The following is an 18,634-nucleotide window of genomic DNA, read 5'->3' on the forward strand; positions in this document are numbered from 1 at the left end:
GTGTGAATGCACCCATGGAGCCGCAGCTTCATGGGATAAACCTCCACAAAACATCTTATGTTCTTACTCCAACAAGGTTTTACCTGGTAGGCTTTTGACCTGGTTAAATGACCTGGTAAAAATCATGAACAATATATTACCTTCCTACATCAAGAACACTGAAATGCCTCTGAGCAAACTGTTGCAACTATTGAAATGGAAACCCAAAAGGTGACTCTACATTTAACCAAATGACTGTTAAATACTATTTGTTGCAGAAAAGTTTGAACTGTAAGAACTTTAAAAATGCATTTTAGACAAATTAAAAATAGAAACAAGGATACATGCAGATAACACTGGTTGATTAGAAATGACAAGAAAATGAAAAAGAATTCATAACCCTTAAATCTATAAACAGAAACTATGATTCAAGATCAAATAAAAGAAATAAAACAAATAAATAAAAGAACAGATAAAAACACCAAATTAATAGCAAATTAAGGCTTATCTAATGTCCTTGTCAAGCCTTCTAATAAAAATGAAGATATGATGTATCCTCACAAAATTCATCCAGTTACAGAATTCAAACTGCTGAGTTGGCCCTGGCATCAGCAGCATGACTCTTAATACTGACATGAATTATTAATTTGATGCATTCATCACTCTTCCGACCAGCCCGTCGATAGCCTCCATTATGGCGGGTGTGTATACATTACAGAGTGTATAGTGTGTCAGAAACTTCCCGCATACAGGCCGCTGGATGGCGGGAAGAGAGGAAGACACAGAAAGGGAGAGAGAGAGAGAGAGAGAGAGAGAGAGAGAGAGAGAGAGAGAGAGAGAGAGAGAGAGAGAGAGAGGGAAAAAGTGTGATGGACAGGAGTGACACCAGAACGCATTAGCTTGAGGAGGCAGAGTCAAAATTTCAAAGGTATAAACAGCTAAAAAGAGAAAGAAAGTGTGAGCCAATGGCTTTTTGAGAGGAGATTTAAACTCCGGCCTGGAAGTCTTAAGAGTTATAAGGTTACATGTCAAAGTCAAAAAACAACAATGTCCAGTAATACAATGTGATATCATCACATTACTGTAAATTGAAAGAAATGATGAATTTAAATTACATTAATTCACTAAAATTGATAAGTGACAAGTTATTTTGAGTTACACCAATACTTTTCTATCAAAGCCTTGGTGAAAGTAAAAGTACGGCTCCAGCATGGCAACAAGTCAATGCACGACAAACCATTGATTACAGTGATCATTTAAGTCAAGTTGCTGTTATTGTCATGGATCTTCAAAATGAGTAAATTAGTGACTAAAAACAAAGTATCTGTGTACACAGAGTTATTTAATTTTACATGAGCTCACCGTATTAAAAAAAACAGAAAGAAAAAACCCCTGCAGATTAATGATTACCAATTAATTAATCAAAGGTCCTCTCTAAAGTTTTACTCACCAAAATTGGTACCAGCAATTAAAAACATTAAATATGTTCCAGAATGCTGAAAAATTATCACGTCTTACATCTTAGACTCTTGAAAGTTCCTTCCTATAGAAACAGGTAAAAACTGCCTTTTTTTTTTTTTTTTTTTTGCATTTGTGGATATACATGTTAAAACCACAGCTGTAATCGCCTCAAGACACTTTATATTTTAAGGTAAAGACAAATAATAATACAAAGAAAACCCCAACAATCAGATGAGCCCCTTTGAACAAGCACTTGGCAAAAGTGGGAAGGAAAAACTCAGTTTTAACAGGAAGTAACCTCTGGCAGAACCAGGCTCAGAAAAGGATAGCGATCAACCACAATTTCACAACAGTTATTTGAAATTTAAATTAAAAAATGTTTAGTTCTGCGTGATATGTCATGATGTTATCAGGCTGCCTGGCAACCACTAAAATGACCTGCTTTTCGCTTTATGCAGCTATGACAGTTTATGAAATCAATTTTATGATTAGAATGTCATGACAATAATATTCAATATACATCCACAAAAATGAATTATATAGGACACATTATAATGTCTTCATGTTGCCCAGTAACCAGCTAGAAACGGGCTAATGTGGCTCACTTTTTGCATTTATGCAACTACAACATTTTATTAAAGCATCAAATCATTTTAATTTCACAACCAACAGCACAGAGAGCCCAAACAATACTGCAGTATAGGCATGTGCTAATTAGCCAAATTTACTACAAAACCGCTCTGAGCATGTGGAATGAGCATGAAGTCATATCAGTACAGAAAGGTATGTGAACACATGCAGCAGTATATTTATTTATGATTATTATTTATTTTGATTACCTTAAAATGATCAGACACTACTCCCCAAATCACTTATCCAGCTGAGGGGTGCCATGAATGGTATTTTAACATGTGAAGAGCAGTGTGGGGTTCATGACATGCATGCCATTTCAGTAACCTACCCTTTCAATAGCCCAGATTTTTTAATGTTATAAAAAAAATTAGATAAATGTTCTGAAATTACCCGCTGATGATTTTTAAAAAATCTCTTTCAGCATGTCTAAAAACGCTGCTGTTGATGTATGAGCACAATAAGTACTGCTGAATAAATGGTTAAGGTGGTAGGCATTCAGCAGACCCACACATTAACATTTAAGGCAGAAATGTTTAGATCAGGCTCTCTGATTGCTTATCCTGGCAAGAGTCAAGACAACCCAAGGTGAACACTATTTATTTGGGTTAAAATGGCAATTAGAACTTCAACAAGCTCATTAATTTCCGCTCATTAAGCTCCAACAAACTCTCAGAGCTCTGGAAGTTAATTTGCATTAAATTAAGGTATTGTTAGTGCACGCTGTTGGACAGAGAAAGCGGCTCTGATCACACAAAGCCAAACAGTAATGTACTGAAAGCTTTAACAGCTAATGAAGAGATGATGTCACCTAGCCCTGCTATGTTAACGAGAGGCTAATGGAAGGTGGAAGTAATGACCGCCAAGTCAAGAATTAGAATAAACAATAGGGGCAAGCAACCATCACTTTGTCTAACAAACACATACGTGCAATATCACGGTGACACTAGTACTGCTCCACCCTCCAATACCTCACAGTTAAACAAAGAGAGACAAAAGCTGAACAGCTGCTTTGTTTTAAAATCGACTTTATACGGACCTCAGCTGCACATGCCAGTGTGTCTCTACAGTTTAAACGACATTCACTTACACTGAGCCTTCTCCTGCCCAAAAATGAATAATCTCAACTGAATGGCCAACACGTTCTCATTTCAGGGTGACAAATACTTCAGTTCTGTCAGCCGCTGGTGTCACATTGACACAAATATCTATATATCTGTAAATATAAGAGTCTTTCATTTCCTGATTAGATCTTAACACTAAGCCAACATGTTGAAAAATAACACTCAACCACTGCAAAGAAATCACCTGTTGAGAAATCCATGTACCCTACATTGCCCAGGCCTGGTCTATTAGAAAATAAAGCAAAAAGACACCTTTCGCATACCTGACCAACGTAACCATCTTTGATAAAACTTAAGTATCATATAATCTTACTCATATCTAATACTAACTCTACCCCTGAAACCAATCTGAACCCCCAAACACCCTTTAAAGGTGCCAAAATGTGAGCACTGGCCAAAATGTTCTCACCTTCCACAAGTATCCTCATGAGAGCTAATAGTCCAACTGGTCCTCACAAATATACACACAGCACACACAGAGACACACTGTGATGATGTGTTAGTGTAGATTTATAGTGTGAGGGCTACATTTTGGAGATTTATAGACTTCCTCTGTTTAGGTGATTAGCTGTGTGCTCACACCCAGTTGGACACACACACACACACACACACACACACACTTTAGACAGGGCACTGGGCTGATACTTTTGTTCCCAAGTACATATGCTCCCTTTCGTTCTTGTGTGAGTGTGCTTTCAAGATGACACAAAACAGCATAAAAACATAGGGAAACACATGCTAAGCCGTACTGAAATCTCAGTAAGTACCCAGCCCTAAAGTTTCTTGTACCCGCCCCTCCTGGAAGTTTCTAAGGTACCATGAGGTCATATAAGATGTCTTGCTTTGTGCTTGTTCCACATGCCTGAGGGTCTCTTCTCAGAGTTGTCCCAAACAGATGCTGAACTACGTCAGATGGCTTCTTTGAATAATAGCTTCTCCCTCTTTAATATTGGCGTTTGGAGTTACATCAGACAGTGCGGGTATCTAAGACTCCAAGCAAAAAAGCAAACCTCAATGCATGTGTCTGACCTGGCTGTAAGTGGCATCCATTAGCGTGTCAAGGTTCTGCAGGGGTGCTGGGGTTTTGTCCTTGAACCGAGTCAGCAGGCGGCGCTGGATGGCTCGGAACTGGACTGCTCGCTCCGACAGCAGGTCCTGATATTTCTGAGCACTGACACGCAGCTAAGAGACAAAGTGACAAATATTTAACAGACAAATTGTGGTTTAACTTAATAAAATTAAATAAAGGTGACAGATGACAGAACTGATAATAACTAAATTGACTGATATTTAAGTCATTTCTTTTTTAATCCCTGACCCTTGACAATGAAGGATTTACACCACTTCGGTGTGTGTTAGTACCTGGAAGTGCTTGTCTACAGACAGGAAGTACTCCTCCAGTGGGAGAGGTCCACTGAAACTTTTCTTGAAATCCTTGATTCCCAATTTGGAGAAATGCTGGTCAAACCTGTGGACCAGCTCCTTCACAACCAACCACATGTCTTCAAAACTGTCGCTCTGAATACGGTAACGTTCTGACAAACACACACATAAAATAATATCAAATATTTATGCATATATGGAAAATATAATTGATGATACATGCTAACGAAAGATGGTTAGAGATCTTAAATAGTTAAAACTATCTAAACCACTGAGCCTTGTGTAATGTGTAAATGTGTATGCAACTAAGAACATATATTTAAACACCTGGTACTAAAGTTTGTTAAGAATGAAACACCAAACGAATATAAGTAGTGACACAGTGACAAGTGATACTTATAAAAAGATCTCTAAGAACCAGAAATGGATTAAGGGGCTATACAGTTTTAGAATCACAGGTGCCACTTTAGCTCAGTGGATGAGCAGAAAACCACATGTTGCACGGCCAAAGAGTGGCGGTCTGGGTTCGAATCCTATCCCGGCCCTTTGCTGCATATCTTCTTTATCTTTCTCACCCTACTTTCCTCTGTGTCTATCTTCACTGCTTCACTATCCAAAAGAGGAAAAAACAAACAAAAAACCTGAAAATAACAATAAAAAAGTTTTTGAATTATCTTAATATGAATGTCTCATATTAACTCCTGAAAGCTGTCAGTGAATACAATTCAGATCTTACAACTTATTAGTACACAGACCAAAGAGGTTTGTAAAAGTCCATGGAAGTGATGCAAGAAGTCAGACTTAAAGTGGTGTATGTAAAAATTAAAAGCTCAGTATCAGGTATATAGAGCCTATCTCAGCTGACACTCAGCTAGAGGCGGGGTACACCTTGGGCAGGTTACTATAGAGACAATCCTTCATGCTCAGAAAAGAAAGAAAGAAGGTTCTTAGTGAGGGTACTCAAGGAGCTACTCAACCTTTGACCAACCGGTTGCGAACCTACAACATTCTTGCCGTAAGATTATAATACAGTGGTCCCTCGTTTATCACGGGAGTTACGTTCTAAAAATAACCCGCGATAGGTGAAATCTCTGAAGTAGCCAGCTTTAATTTGTACAATTATTATAGCTGTCTTACAGCTGTAAAACCCCCTCACTACACACTTTATACACTTTTCTCAGACAGGCATGAAAATTTCTCTCATGTTTAAAAACTACCAAAGTTGAAAACCTTCGGCCAAAAAATAAGTCCAGTGTTATAGAATGACACCAAAGATCAAACCCTGTTTTCAGGTCCAGAACATGGGAATAGAGCAGCTGCGAGAGAATTCAACATTAATGAATCAATAGAGGAAGCAAGAAGAATGAGTTGAGTAAAGTTTGAGTTGAGTAAAGTTTGACTTATCTGACTGTTTTGTTTCCCTTAATCCCGTGCGCCTTATGGTCTGAAAAATACGGTAACTTCTACCTTCCTTTAGCATGTCCAGAAGTTCATCCTTTTGTGCGATGGTTAGCATCGTCCTCTGCCTTTTGGGTGCTACCGCAGGTGCCTTTGGCGGTGCAAAACGTTTCATCGACATTGTTGTGTTTGTTGGGGAGAAAACTTACAAACATACAGTACAGCACTTCAGAGTCACACTGCTAGTGATCGAAGATTTATGTAAATTCGACAAGCTGAATGCATTCTGTACTGTACATGAGAAAGGCACGAGACTGACTGACAATTGTCTACAGCCAATCAGGATGCAGAACACAATGCGCTGTAAAAAAAAAAAAAGAAGAAGAAGAAGAAAAAAAAAGCATACACAAAAAAATCCGCAAAACTGCGAAGCCACGAAAGGTGAACCGCATTATAGCGAGGGACCACTGTACTTACCAAACTACCTATTCTCTTTTAATCCAACAGGTATCAACAAAAGGTCCTCAAAGACTCCAAGAAATACAAAAGGGCAGGATTTTCTATCACAAGTAATTGAAACCTATCAAAAGAAATTAGCAGGTGAAGACAGCCTATGAGAAAGACATCTGGTAAAAAAAAATAGACACCTGGAACAGGACTGTATTAGAAACAGATAATTCGCAAGACTTGTTTTAGTCCCACAATTAAACAGCTTTAATGGAGCCAAAAGATGAATCTTATTAAAATCCCGTTCATTATCCAGTGCTGTTAGACTTACGGGAGGTCTTGGAGGCTAGCACAGTAACCTTGGCTCCTGACAGAAGCTGGAAAGCCAAACTATTCCCATCCTTATCTTCTGATTTTGCTGAAAACTCTGCAGAGAGAGACAGAAAGACAAAAAACTATGAGATGAGACAGATAGGACAGGCTATCGTGATATAGGACGCCAACAAAGGAGAACAAGATACAGTCGCATGTACAAACACAAAATAAGCTTACACAAATCTCTATTCACACAAAAAGCACACACTCAGTATGAACACTATATGTGTGTGTTTAGACGTCAGAGCTGCTGACTGTGGCCGATTGTTAGATAACTGGGAAGCAGAACAGACGTTCCCAGAGCTCAGACCTACACACACACGGAATCACAAATAAACACGCATAAACAGACTCGTATAAATACACAACCACACACCGATACATAACCGTTGATTATTCATATAAATGTATACACATTCGCACAGCTACACATCTCTCATTGCCTTCACTAGCTTTCCATTCATGCTTAAATCATCTGGTTTTGTGTAAAACACTTAGGTAGCCACGTCATTGATTATTGGCTATTACGAATCATTAACTGTAAGATGTAGTCAATTCAGAAGAACTAAACAGACACACACATGGTAAAGTGTGCATGAAAAAAATTGTTGACATTTTACTGATTTGTGCTTTATATAGTATTCGTTCCCTATTTATAACTTATACCTAGAGCTAAGCTTTTGGTGTGGGTTTACGTTTCAACGTGTGCACAAGCCAACCAGTTGCAATAAGTGGACAACCCACTTTAAACAAATGCACATTAATACTGCATACCGATCTCCACAGACAATGACTTAAACAGAACAGCGCACTTTGGTTTCTGGAAATCTGTGATTCAAATACAGAACCTTAATTGTTTGGGAAACAGAGCGCCACCAGCACATCATTGTCAAGTGTTTTCATACAGAGTGAGTGTGCTATTACCTCGGAAGATGGAGCTGAGGTCAACTGGTGGCTGGTTGGTGTCCACAGTTATCTTAAACTTGGTGGCTTTGGGTGGAGGACAAGCGACACACACCAATGATGGAGGAAGATTGAACCTGGACTGGAGGACCTTGGGAACTCCTGCAAATAAGAACCATCACTATAGTCAGAAAAGATTCTTAAAAAGGTAGACTATTTATTACTATTATTATTATTATTAATAAAGTAATTCTGCATTGCTCATCTTAAAATCTTAAATCGAGTTTCCCTCCTCCTGTTGCTCCTTTCCAGAAATAAAACCTTAACGTTAGAGACTAGTCCTTCAATTTATACCCCCCCCCCCCACACACACACACACACACACACACACCGCAGTGACTCAAACGAGGCCTCGATATCGCAGTTAACATTTGTTCACACAGTCAACAGTTCAGGTATTCCTATTGCATGAGCATCTGAGAGCTAGGAGAACGAGAGACTCGACATCAACGCCAAGTGTGGAGGTGAGTTTGTCAAAGATCAGAAAGGGAAGTTTTGAAAAAGATGGTGGGGACTGACTGACAAGAAAAAAGAAAAAGGAAGTGAGGAGGCGAGTTAAGGCCAACTACAACTATGTTCAGAGTGTATGGAGTGCTGAGCTTGGCAGAAATGTACACTTAGCTAGAATAACAGTGCGAGGGAAAGGAGCGATGGAGGAAAACAGTTGTTAGGAAGAGATGGAGCGAAGTAACCAGAGGAGAGGAGGTGAGCTAATGACAGGAGAGTTGAGCAGAAAAACAAGTGGAAATAAACCAACATGGGAGAGAGAGAGAGACTGAAAGGAAAATAATATGAGAAGGGACGGTTTAATTAGGGAAAGTTCCAGGTTATTACAGATAGTAATAATTACCCACAACTACTGTGCACCTTTTCCTCCCAGACAAGCAATTATTATGTGATTATGTGAATAATTCAATTTGGTTTGAATGTATGCACTGAGGCCTAGAGAGAAAAAGCAAAGAGGCAAAGCCAAGGAAAACAGTAGAAAACAGGGGAAAAGGAAGATGGAGAGAGAGAGAAAAAGTTCAAAGTTTTAAAGAGCAAGACGGACTGAGGCCTGCTTTCTTCTTTCCTCACTCAGCTAAATTCTCAATGACCCTTCGTTCTGGATGGCTGGATAGTTAAACAACACATCACTTCCAACAAACACAACAAAGAGGGTTAGATATACATGTTGTCAAAGTGAATATGCTGCAGATTTACTAAATATAAAAATCAATCTAAACGCAAACTATTCTCAGCGCTGTTAAGTAATGTTACCGGTCATGACACGCCGATCCATTTTTCACTTTTTTATCGTCCAGCTGACTGTTCAGTTCCTGCCTTTGAACATGATCGCCTTAACACAGAAAATATCCAATTCGGATCTCCAAGAAAATACAATTTCACGTTTTGACTCTATAAAAAAAACAATTTGATCTTTTTTTATGTGCTTTTGCATTCAAGCTCATTTAATAAACATCACAAATTTTTTAAATATATAACAGATGACCAATGTGTTTTAAAGTAACATTGATGATAATCAGGGCAGACATGATGTGCGCTGTGATGGATTGGCTGACTCAGGCAAGTTTCAAGTGTTTCCAAGTTGAATTTCACAACATACTGAAATGAATGAAAGCACTGGCTGCCCGAAAGGAAGGAAGGAAAAACATTAAAAAATCAAAAACACCAAGGTATCAAGTAAAGGTCGTTATAGCTTTGGAAAATGATCCCTACTAAGGTAAAGTTTATAGGATATATAGTGAATGGTGAATGCAGCCACTTAAATCCTTTTATTATGTGTTCTGATGGTATTTTTTTTACCCTCATGGTCCTTCCCTACTAAGGTAATAATAAGGGATGTTTTATGTTTAAAACACAATTCAAACACTGTTTGCTTAGTCAGGCTGGTTTTGTTGATCTTACCATTTAAACAAGAAACTCTAAAGAAATGCTAAGATGGAATTGGAAAGCAAGAGGAGGAAATATAAACACATAATAAAAGTTACAAGTAGGGAAAAATGACAAAGAAAGGACAAAGAGATGGAAACAAATTAGAGGAAAATAATGCTGACAAAGTAACAAAGAGAAAAAAAGAGTTGAACATGGAGAAGAAAGGACGGTGAGACAGACAGGGAAGAATGAATTGGACTAATAGGAGGTGGCATAGGTGTGTGCACACTTATCGCCAACTTCATACAGTGTTATGAAGCTGTGTTTGCCCCCTTCTTGAATCCTTTTTGCATATTTGTCACACTTACATGTTTTAATCAAAAAATTTAAATATTAGACAAAGATACGTTGACTAAAAACAAAGTGAGTTTTTTTAAATTATGATTTTATTTATTAAAAGAAACAAGCTACCCAAACATACGTCACCCTGTGAGAAAAAGTGATTGCCCCCTAAACTTAATAACTGGTTGTGCCAACCTTGGCAGCAAGAACTGCAATTGGCAACAAAGACTGCAATCAAGCATTTGTGATAACTGGCAATAAGTCTTTCGCAGCGCTAGAGAGGAATTTTGGCCCACTCTTCTTTGCAGAATTGTTTTAACTTAGCCACACTGGAGAGTTTCTGAGCATGAATGGTCTGTTTAAGGTCATGCCAAACCATCTCAATTGAATTTAAGTCTGGACTTTGACTAGGCCACTCCAAAATCTTTGTTTTGTATTTTTGAATCATTCAGAGTTAGAATTGCTGGTGTATGTGGGATTATTGTCTTGGTGCATGTCCCAAGTGCTCTTAAGCTTCAGGGTATGAACTGATGGCTGCACATTCTCCTTCTAGTAGAGAGGAGAAGTCATGGCACCATCAATTACAACAAGTCGTCCAGGTCCTAAAGTAGCAAAGCAGCCCCAGACCATAGTATTATCATGTTGGCATGATGTTCCACAGAAGTTTTTCCCAAAAGTCTTGGGGATCATCAAGATCATTTTTGTAAGATAAGCCTTTGTGTTCTTTTTCGTCAGCAGTCTTTTTTGCCTTGGAGCACTCCCATTTTTGCCCAGTCCCTTTCTTATCATTGCGTCATTAAAACTGACCTTAACTGATCAAAGAGAGGCCTGCAGTTCTTTAGATTTTATTCTGGGTTTTTTGTTATCTACTGGATGAGACGTCAATGCACTCTAATTTTTAGGCCAGCCATTCCTGGGAAGGTTCACCACTGTTCCAACTTCTCTGACCCTGATTCACTGCAGTCCCAAAGCCAATCTATCTACATAATGCCACAATCTAAAGACAGATGTCTTTAGACCTCAGGAAGGTTTCTCTCCTTAATAAATAAATTCATTTATTCATTCTCCACCAGAGTACATCCTGGAGAGATCGCCAGACCACCATTCACACTGACATCTATGGCCAATTTTAAATTATGAATCAAGCTAACCCCACTAAATGCACGTCTTTGGACTGTAGGAGAAAACTGGAGTTCCCACACAGGCACCATGTGGCCCAGGTTATTTTTGTCTAAAATTTAAACTCGGTTGATTATCACAAAAAAATCTGGAAAACAAACAAACGAGAAACGAGGAAAATACTTCTGGTCACCTCCAGTCCAGAGTTTTATGCATGGAGACACAGTTAGTGTGTCTGTGCTTGTGTCTGTGTTGCTGTATTCATTACTACAATTGAACAAGGCCAAAATGTATTTAAAAAAAAAAAAAAAAATCCCCATACATAACCTGTTTCTCTTGAGGCTGTCTCAAAAAACAAATAAATCCCCATAGACTCAAGGTAAAGTGTCCAGATGAACAGGATTAAAAGGCATGTCTATAGTCTGGTACAAATGAACAGTTTCTCTTAGTTCTTAACAATTGTATTAAACTCATCCAAGTAGATTCTGCCACAGGCAGCTGTAGAACGGTGTAGCTGCTAGACCTCACTGACCTGGACCTCTCAACATTATACGTGATGTTGGTGCACTTTGGGGTAATATATTCACATACATGAGTTCTACACAGTCCTAATTATTTATTTTTACTGCATATTATTTATATTTGTTTATATTATTTATTTTTTTCATTTTATTATATTCGTTTTTTACAATAACCCCAGGGATGACTAAAAACAATTATCAAAGAAATGCATACATGATCTTTAACTAACATTGAGATCAGTGATTTTGACTGTTTTATTTCAAAAATGACTTGGAATATGAAACATACTTTTTCATCATCAAGATTTTAGACTAATTAGATGAGGTTAAACTGCATAAAGTGATTAAAAAAGTGAAAAAGCAAAGAAAGAAAGGACCTGATAAGATGATAACAACTCCGATGTTAAAGAGTTACAAGAGGCAAGAAATGTTGTGTGGTCTCAGACACACAATGTTCATCTATCAATGCTTTCTAAATGCAGATAAATGATACATGTTTTTGTAGATGCATATCATAACTATTTTAAAATAACTCAAATACAGAATATCTCTGCTAAAGTTGCACTCTGAGACACGCAAAGTAAATGTTTAATATTGTAGTTTGTTATTTTTTTCTCTGTTTTAGTCAGTTTGTATGTTGAGAAGGACGTCAGCAGAAAGAAAAACAGCAAATTGTTCAAATTGTTGTTGTTTGAGGAAATGCTTCAATTCAGAAACTGGAACTGAGGCCTGCAGTAAGACTAAAGCCAAAGAATAAGTGGCTAAACACAATTTCTCAGCTACAGTAAACTGAGGTTTCCCTGTTTTTCTTACAGATTCTTTAATCCATCCACTGCCTCTCCTGAGTCTTCTGTAAGCTGTTGATGTTTTGGGGATGTATAAATTGAAAAAAAGTGTAGGTGCATTTGAATCTACAAATCACACATTGTGACCTCTAATCCCTTAACTTCCTTTCTGATAGCTCCTAGCAAAAACAGGTGGGGTTGGGAAGTGAGATAGAGGAAATAAAGCCATAAATAATAATAATAATAATAATAATGGATACTTTATTGATCCCCATGGGGAAATTACTTGTTTTTCTCTGCATTTGACCCATTCACTCAGTGAAGCAGTGGGCAGCCCACTAAGCAGGCGCCCGGGGAGCAGTGTGTAGGGACGGTACCTTGCTCAGGGGTACCTCAGGGTAGCCGTTAAGTGGATTCGAACCGCCGACCTTCCGATCATGGGGTGACCACTTTACCTACTGAGCTATCCCTAGTCATTTCTATTAACAAATGTTAAATACTTAAAGTCACAATGTACTGTAATTGAATGGAAGTGTACTTCCATCGCACTGTAATATGAGAAGACTGATTCCAACAGATGTATCTTTGCGGCACAGTATGTCAGAGACAGAGGGGGGAGAAGGAAGGGGAAAGGAGAGAGAGAGAGACCACAGAGTTTATTTAAGAAGGAGACCACTGTACAGTATCAGGTTCTTACTACAGCAGTGGTGATGTCACTCGTGTGTTTGTGTCTATATACATTCAGAGATGTGTTTGCATGTCAATTGACTCTGCATTTCATGCACATATCCTCTTGCCTTACTTGTGTGTGGACCCAAGCAAAACAATAAAAGTTAAAAAAAATAATAATCACCGCACAGTCTGGTCTTCAATAAATCATGTGCACATGCTACAACTAACCTGCACTACACGTTGGCATTAAATATCCAGGTGAGTTCCTCCGCCTCTCTTATAGTGTATTAGTAATCTGGCATTTATGCTCTGCATAAATCTATACACTGTTATTTAACAAGGCGTGATGGTTTAAACAATCCTAAAACTTTTGTTTCCCAAAGCTACGGTCCAGTTTGTACTGAATACAACAATTATCTAGGGCTACCCATGACTCGGGACAGGAGATCCAGTGGATCAACCCTGATGGTAGGGCTGCTGTTTTGTAGTTCATCATATTCAAAGGTGTTTTGTGTAGAATTCTAGCTAGCATACTAGAGTTTCACTTATGTCCTACATATTTTAAATCAACTGACAACAAGTTCTCACAGGCCTGTCAGAGGGACTCCCATAACCCTACACCAATATTTCCTCTCATAACCAACAGGTAAACTAAATTCTTTAATTAATTAGATTTTTTCCCCTAATTACTAGATTAAATAGTGCTCCTGAAAAAACATGCATCACTGCCCGAGAATCACTAGTCTAGTGAATAAATATCCTCAAAAAATGGCCATACAAACATGTGTGTGTGTACTGCTGCAGAGCCACTACAGATCATAGGGGTCCAGTTCCGTATCAAAGCACACAAACTCACAAACACAAACAATCTTAAATAAATGCCAGTTGACAACTAGGAGCACTACTGCTGGAGTGCATGTGTGCGCAGCAAGTCAACACACTTTATGCTTGTATGTGTGAGACAGATGATATTTCTGTGTAAATTCAACACAGTTTAAAAGAATAAATGGATGTAAAGGGATATTTACATTTTCTATAAAGCGGGAAAATGTGTGTGTGTATAAGTGTGTTTGTGTATTTGAATTAGAGTATGTGTGTGTATAGACTCTTGCCAAGTATATCACATAACAGGAACATAAACAGTAGGCAGCAGGCTCTTCCTGTATATACAGCTCTGAATGTATGTGTGTGTGTTTGGAAAGTATATGGCGTAGTTTTGATAATCTTTACGTTTCAGTAAGTGTAGAAGTGTACATGAATATACAAGGGTGTGATCTCAGTAGAACATATATATTTAAATTTATTTATGTGTATATCTAGAGTACATGTTTTAATAAAAGACTGTGTTTCTACTTGCTCTAGTCTACGAAGCTCTACGAATAAAGCACTTACCTTTAGGGTTAAGCTCTGCAGAAATGAAAAGGAAAGAGTTAAATGTTATAATATGAAAGGTGAAGGAATGAAAAAACAGAAAGAATTAAGTGTTATCAGTTCTCCCATCTAGTTTTATTTGGTCGGACCAGTAACAAAGAACTGGAAGAACTGGCAAGGGAATTCCCTGAGAAAACCTCCATCTTCCTTCATATGGAAATAGACAGACCTAAAAAAATTCCTCTCAAGTGTTTGGTTTGCCTTCCCACACAACTGGAAAGTACAGCTGGAGGAAAAGGCAGCCATCTGACTCAGCCATACCGATCGTGAATATGATAAGATGTCCAAATCGAAAATTAAATAGTCTATCGTCATGAGGTTTGTGTGGAAATCGGGCTGACGGGATCAACAGAAAGAGACGTCTCTTCTTATAACCTGATCAGTATTAACTCATTTAGAAGAAGAAAACTGTGGAAGGCCTAAGTAGAACCAGAAGGAGCATTCAATTATGATGCAGCGAAACAGTTTTGGTTGATAGTTTTAACCTTCAAATGAAAATATATGAAGGATTTGTGTGTGTGTGTGTGTGTGTGTGTGTGTGTGTGTGTGTGTGTGTGTGTGTGTGTGTGTGTGTGTGTGTGTGTGTGTGTGTGTGTTCCTTGTGGTGATAAAAAAAAAAATTACTTTGTTTTGTGTCTGTCTGTTTATGTGAAGGAAGTCAGGGTTGAAAAAGCAGCACAAAAATATTTGTGATAAGACAGCATCTCTTCTCTGTGCTCCTCAGTGCTATATTTTTCCAGCTGCCCTGGGATTTAAAAAGTCAGCGTGCTGCTCCTCTAACCTTTAGTTCACAGCAACAGAAGTCTGGCAGATTAAACTATGATATGATTGGTTGAAGAGGATTTCCTGCGAAGGTGAATGAGAAGCAGATGGCAGGTTGCAAGCCAATGAAAAGGCAGCGAGGTGCTGAGTCAAAAGGTTCACGTCTTATTAAACCTGATGAAAGTCGCGCTTCCTATGGCTGCCTCTCCTTCCTGTAATAACTCTGCCTCCATCGCTCCCTCTCGTCATAACTCTGCCACTTCTTTAAGAAGCAAGATTTTTTACAGTTTAAAGAGTTTGTATTTCAAAGATATAATTTCATGCCAAGTGCGCAGGATATATACTGTTAACAATACAGGGTACCTAACAATATATTTAGCTGGGTCTGAATCAATTCAATTCAAGTTTATCTATATAGCGCCAAATCACAACTAATGATCAGTTGAACTAATGTCTAGTTGGTAATATTTCCTATGTTTTATTTATTTATTCAATTTTATGCAAAATAAATAAACAAATGCAGAGGTAGCTCTTGCTTTTAAAAGTTTAAATTGTCTTATTAAACAATCATCATCACCATTTGCACATACCGACTTCACGTGCTTTCGTATATATGCACAAACATAGCCAAATACAACACAAGAGACTGGAGTTTGATCCATTTCCTGACAATATTATAGTTTTGCTTTAACTACCTATTTGTTTTTGTTAAAAGTGCATGGTTTTCCTGGCTCTAAAATGTGCCTTTAAGTTTCTTCTCACAGCTGCTTGAGGTTCTTTGACTTGAAAACATAGCTATGGGTCACAATATTACCGCACCCAAATTATTACCACAATTGTTTCCTGGTAATAAGACAGTCTACAATACTCCTACATACATAAAGTTTCTTTCAGTTCTCAGCAGTAATGTTGCTGCAAGCATATTGGTCCTCTGTCCTGACTCACTGATAATGTAGCTCTGCTATACGGAGCATCATTCAAAAAAAAAGAAACATCGACGCTATTGGCAGTTTGATGGCTAATCTACCTGAAATGCAGGATCAGCCGCATACCTACAAAATCCCATAATGTCTTCATATTGAGCAGTATTATCTAATCCTGAAATGCTAAGTCCAGTAATTACTTTGTCTGGGGCTCAGATTACTACTCTACACTGCCAACGAAAAGAAAGAAAAACCATAACGGGGAGGGAAGAAAAAGGAAGAAAAAGACTGGATAAAACAACACAAAAATGGACGAGAGAGAAAGAAAAGTGAGAAGGACCTAAAAGCACCCATTACATTTTTTAAATGTAAAAGACATGTCAAATGGAGCGAGGAGGCTCACATAGCAAAAACCCACGCACACACATACACATGCGTGGATGGATACACACACACAGTAGTGTGTGTAGCTGCTTCTGGCCAGCTGCCAGGCAATGGTCAATCAGTCTTCGGTTTTCAAAAATCTCCTTCAAGTGAAACTCTGGATCCATTAGCTGCTGCGGTAGAATTAGAAAAGTTTAATGTTTCACGGCTGTAAGCCTTTATTATATCAATAATAGCCGAAGAAGCTGAGAAGGTGTTCTTTTTATAATTAATTACAGAGCTCAAAACTGTTTTCATTCTTTTTAAGAGTTTTGGAAATAAAATCTTTTTACTTTCGAAAAATCCATTCTCCACTTTGTAACATCCCTTTCGCGCACAAACCAATGTTTTTATTTGTTTGTTTGTTTTTGTTTGTTTTTTTTCCTTAGATTAACAAGAAAGTACAACATCAGGATTATATTTTCCTCCATCAGTTCACAACTGCGGGCTCGTGGACTGAGAACATAACAGAGGAGCATCTTTGTAAGGCGCTACTTTTCCCACAGGAGATTCACTGTTTGAATCCATGTTCCACAGTGCTGCAGTGTCCATGAACAAAGCACAATGGACAATAAAAGGTTATTATTCTTGTTTTTCTTCTGTCTGCACTGATATATGAGGGCTTCTCATTGAACAGTCTTTGCCTTTTCTGTGGTAGCAAGAGGAAAAAGCTTTTAATATGCCATGAGTGTCTGCTGCCAGCAAAAATTCTGAATAAATGCGAAACTGAAAACTCATGAGGGGTTCAAGATGCCATCCATGAATTAGTTTGTAAAAAAGTCTGAAATTCAATGCCAAATAAACATCCAAGTAGGAAGCACAAATCAGCTAACGGAAATCAATAAGTTCAATGATGCTCATTTAGGGTTTTCGCTAAAACTGATTTTTCAGGTCTACTGACAATAAAAATTAAAAAAAATTTAAAAAAAAAAATTTTGAACAAAATAAAGAATATCTAATATGCATACTGTCCAAACACACACATTTAATTAATAGATGCAATTCATCTCTGAACACTCTACAATTGCATGCAAAATATTTGAAAACTAGCAAAACTATAATCCAGGAAAAAAATATTTTGCATGCAATCTAAATTTTCAATAAAAAATGCTTTAAAAGTGCAGATGAGGTTTTGCCCTTTCTAAAACGAGAAATCATCAAGATTAATTTTTTCTTCTTTTTATATTAACTCATACATAAAATACATTTTGGCCACAAATAACTGGTAAGTGCATAGATTTCTGTCAGTAAAGTAACACTGAGTCACTGCCTTATCCACACGTTGACCAAACACAGTTATGTGCACAGTCCCCCTCAAAGACATATTTTGAGCCAGGAAAAACTCTGCCATCTAAGGTCCTTTCAGATAAACTAAATCCAGCTCTATCAAGTTTTTCAATTCCTCCAAATATCCCCTTAGTGGAACAGAAATACAGAGTAGAAATCTCAAAGAAGCTTAACCCTGAAAACCTGTTTTTGTATAAGGTTAATAAAAAAGTTAAATTAAGGGTTATTAGGATATGCTGTATGCATTAAAATACTAATAAAAATACAACAACAGACAAATATGGTTCTGTACATATCACATGATCTTGCAGCTCATGAGAAAATATTAATTTGCTTTTTTTTTTTTAAATCTCAAGTTATCCTGTAAAAAAAAACCTACATTACTTGTTTCCTGGCCTGTGGCCTTGCATTCCTCCAAATCTGTTACTAAGCTGTTGTAATACAGAGCACGCTAACAAAGAGAGTTTAGAACATGATCCGCTTGGCAGACGTAGCAACCAACATCAGCATCAGCTGGCTTAACAAAAGTTCCTTACAAATGGATTTCAGGCCTGGTAGTCAAAAGAGGAGTGACCCAACAAAAATACTGCATTGTCCTGGAGACATCAACATATGGAGATGCTGGTCATTCTGGCAAGTTCAGTAAAACAGAAGAAAACAATAAAGGCTGCCAACTAGCTTCCTAGGTTTCCACACGAATTGGCCTAGCAACCAGTGAATCACGGCTGGCTGGG

At 37.9% G+C, this 18,634-nt stretch overlaps 1 protein-coding gene across 4 annotated transcripts in view; it reads right to left on the reverse strand.

Annotated features, from left to right (window-relative positions):
- bbs9 (Bardet-Biedl syndrome 9) overlaps positions 1 to 18,634 on the reverse strand; it is a 179,107-nt gene that overhangs the window by 114,367 nt on the left and 46,106 nt on the right. For 3 of the 4 annotated variants that reach the window (XM_086312176.1, XM_086312177.1, XM_086312179.1), the window contains 5 exons: positions 14,467 to 14,481; positions 7,722 to 7,862; positions 6,754 to 6,849; positions 4,557 to 4,729; positions 4,224 to 4,376 (listed from right to left, as the gene is read on the reverse strand). In XM_086312176.1, the coding sequence (XP_086168302.1) occupies positions 4,224 to 4,376; positions 4,557 to 4,729; positions 6,754 to 6,849; positions 7,722 to 7,862; positions 14,467 to 14,481 (578 nt within the window). The remainder of the gene's footprint in view (positions 1 to 4,223; positions 4,377 to 4,556; positions 4,730 to 6,753; positions 6,850 to 7,721; positions 7,863 to 14,466; positions 14,482 to 18,634) is intronic. The other variant, XM_086312178.1, reaches the window with a different exon arrangement.

Source organism: Aulonocara sp. 'chitande type north' Nkhata Bay, linkage group LG11 (genome assembly GCF_057382095.1).
Source record: "Aulonocara sp. 'chitande type north' Nkhata Bay isolate Kocher_YH1m ecotype deep benthic linkage group LG11, A_spYH_male_GT1.1, whole genome shotgun sequence".
In the NCBI taxonomy this organism is placed as follows: domain Eukaryota; kingdom Metazoa; phylum Chordata; class Actinopteri; order Cichliformes; family Cichlidae; genus Aulonocara; species Aulonocara sp. 'chitande type north' Nkhata Bay.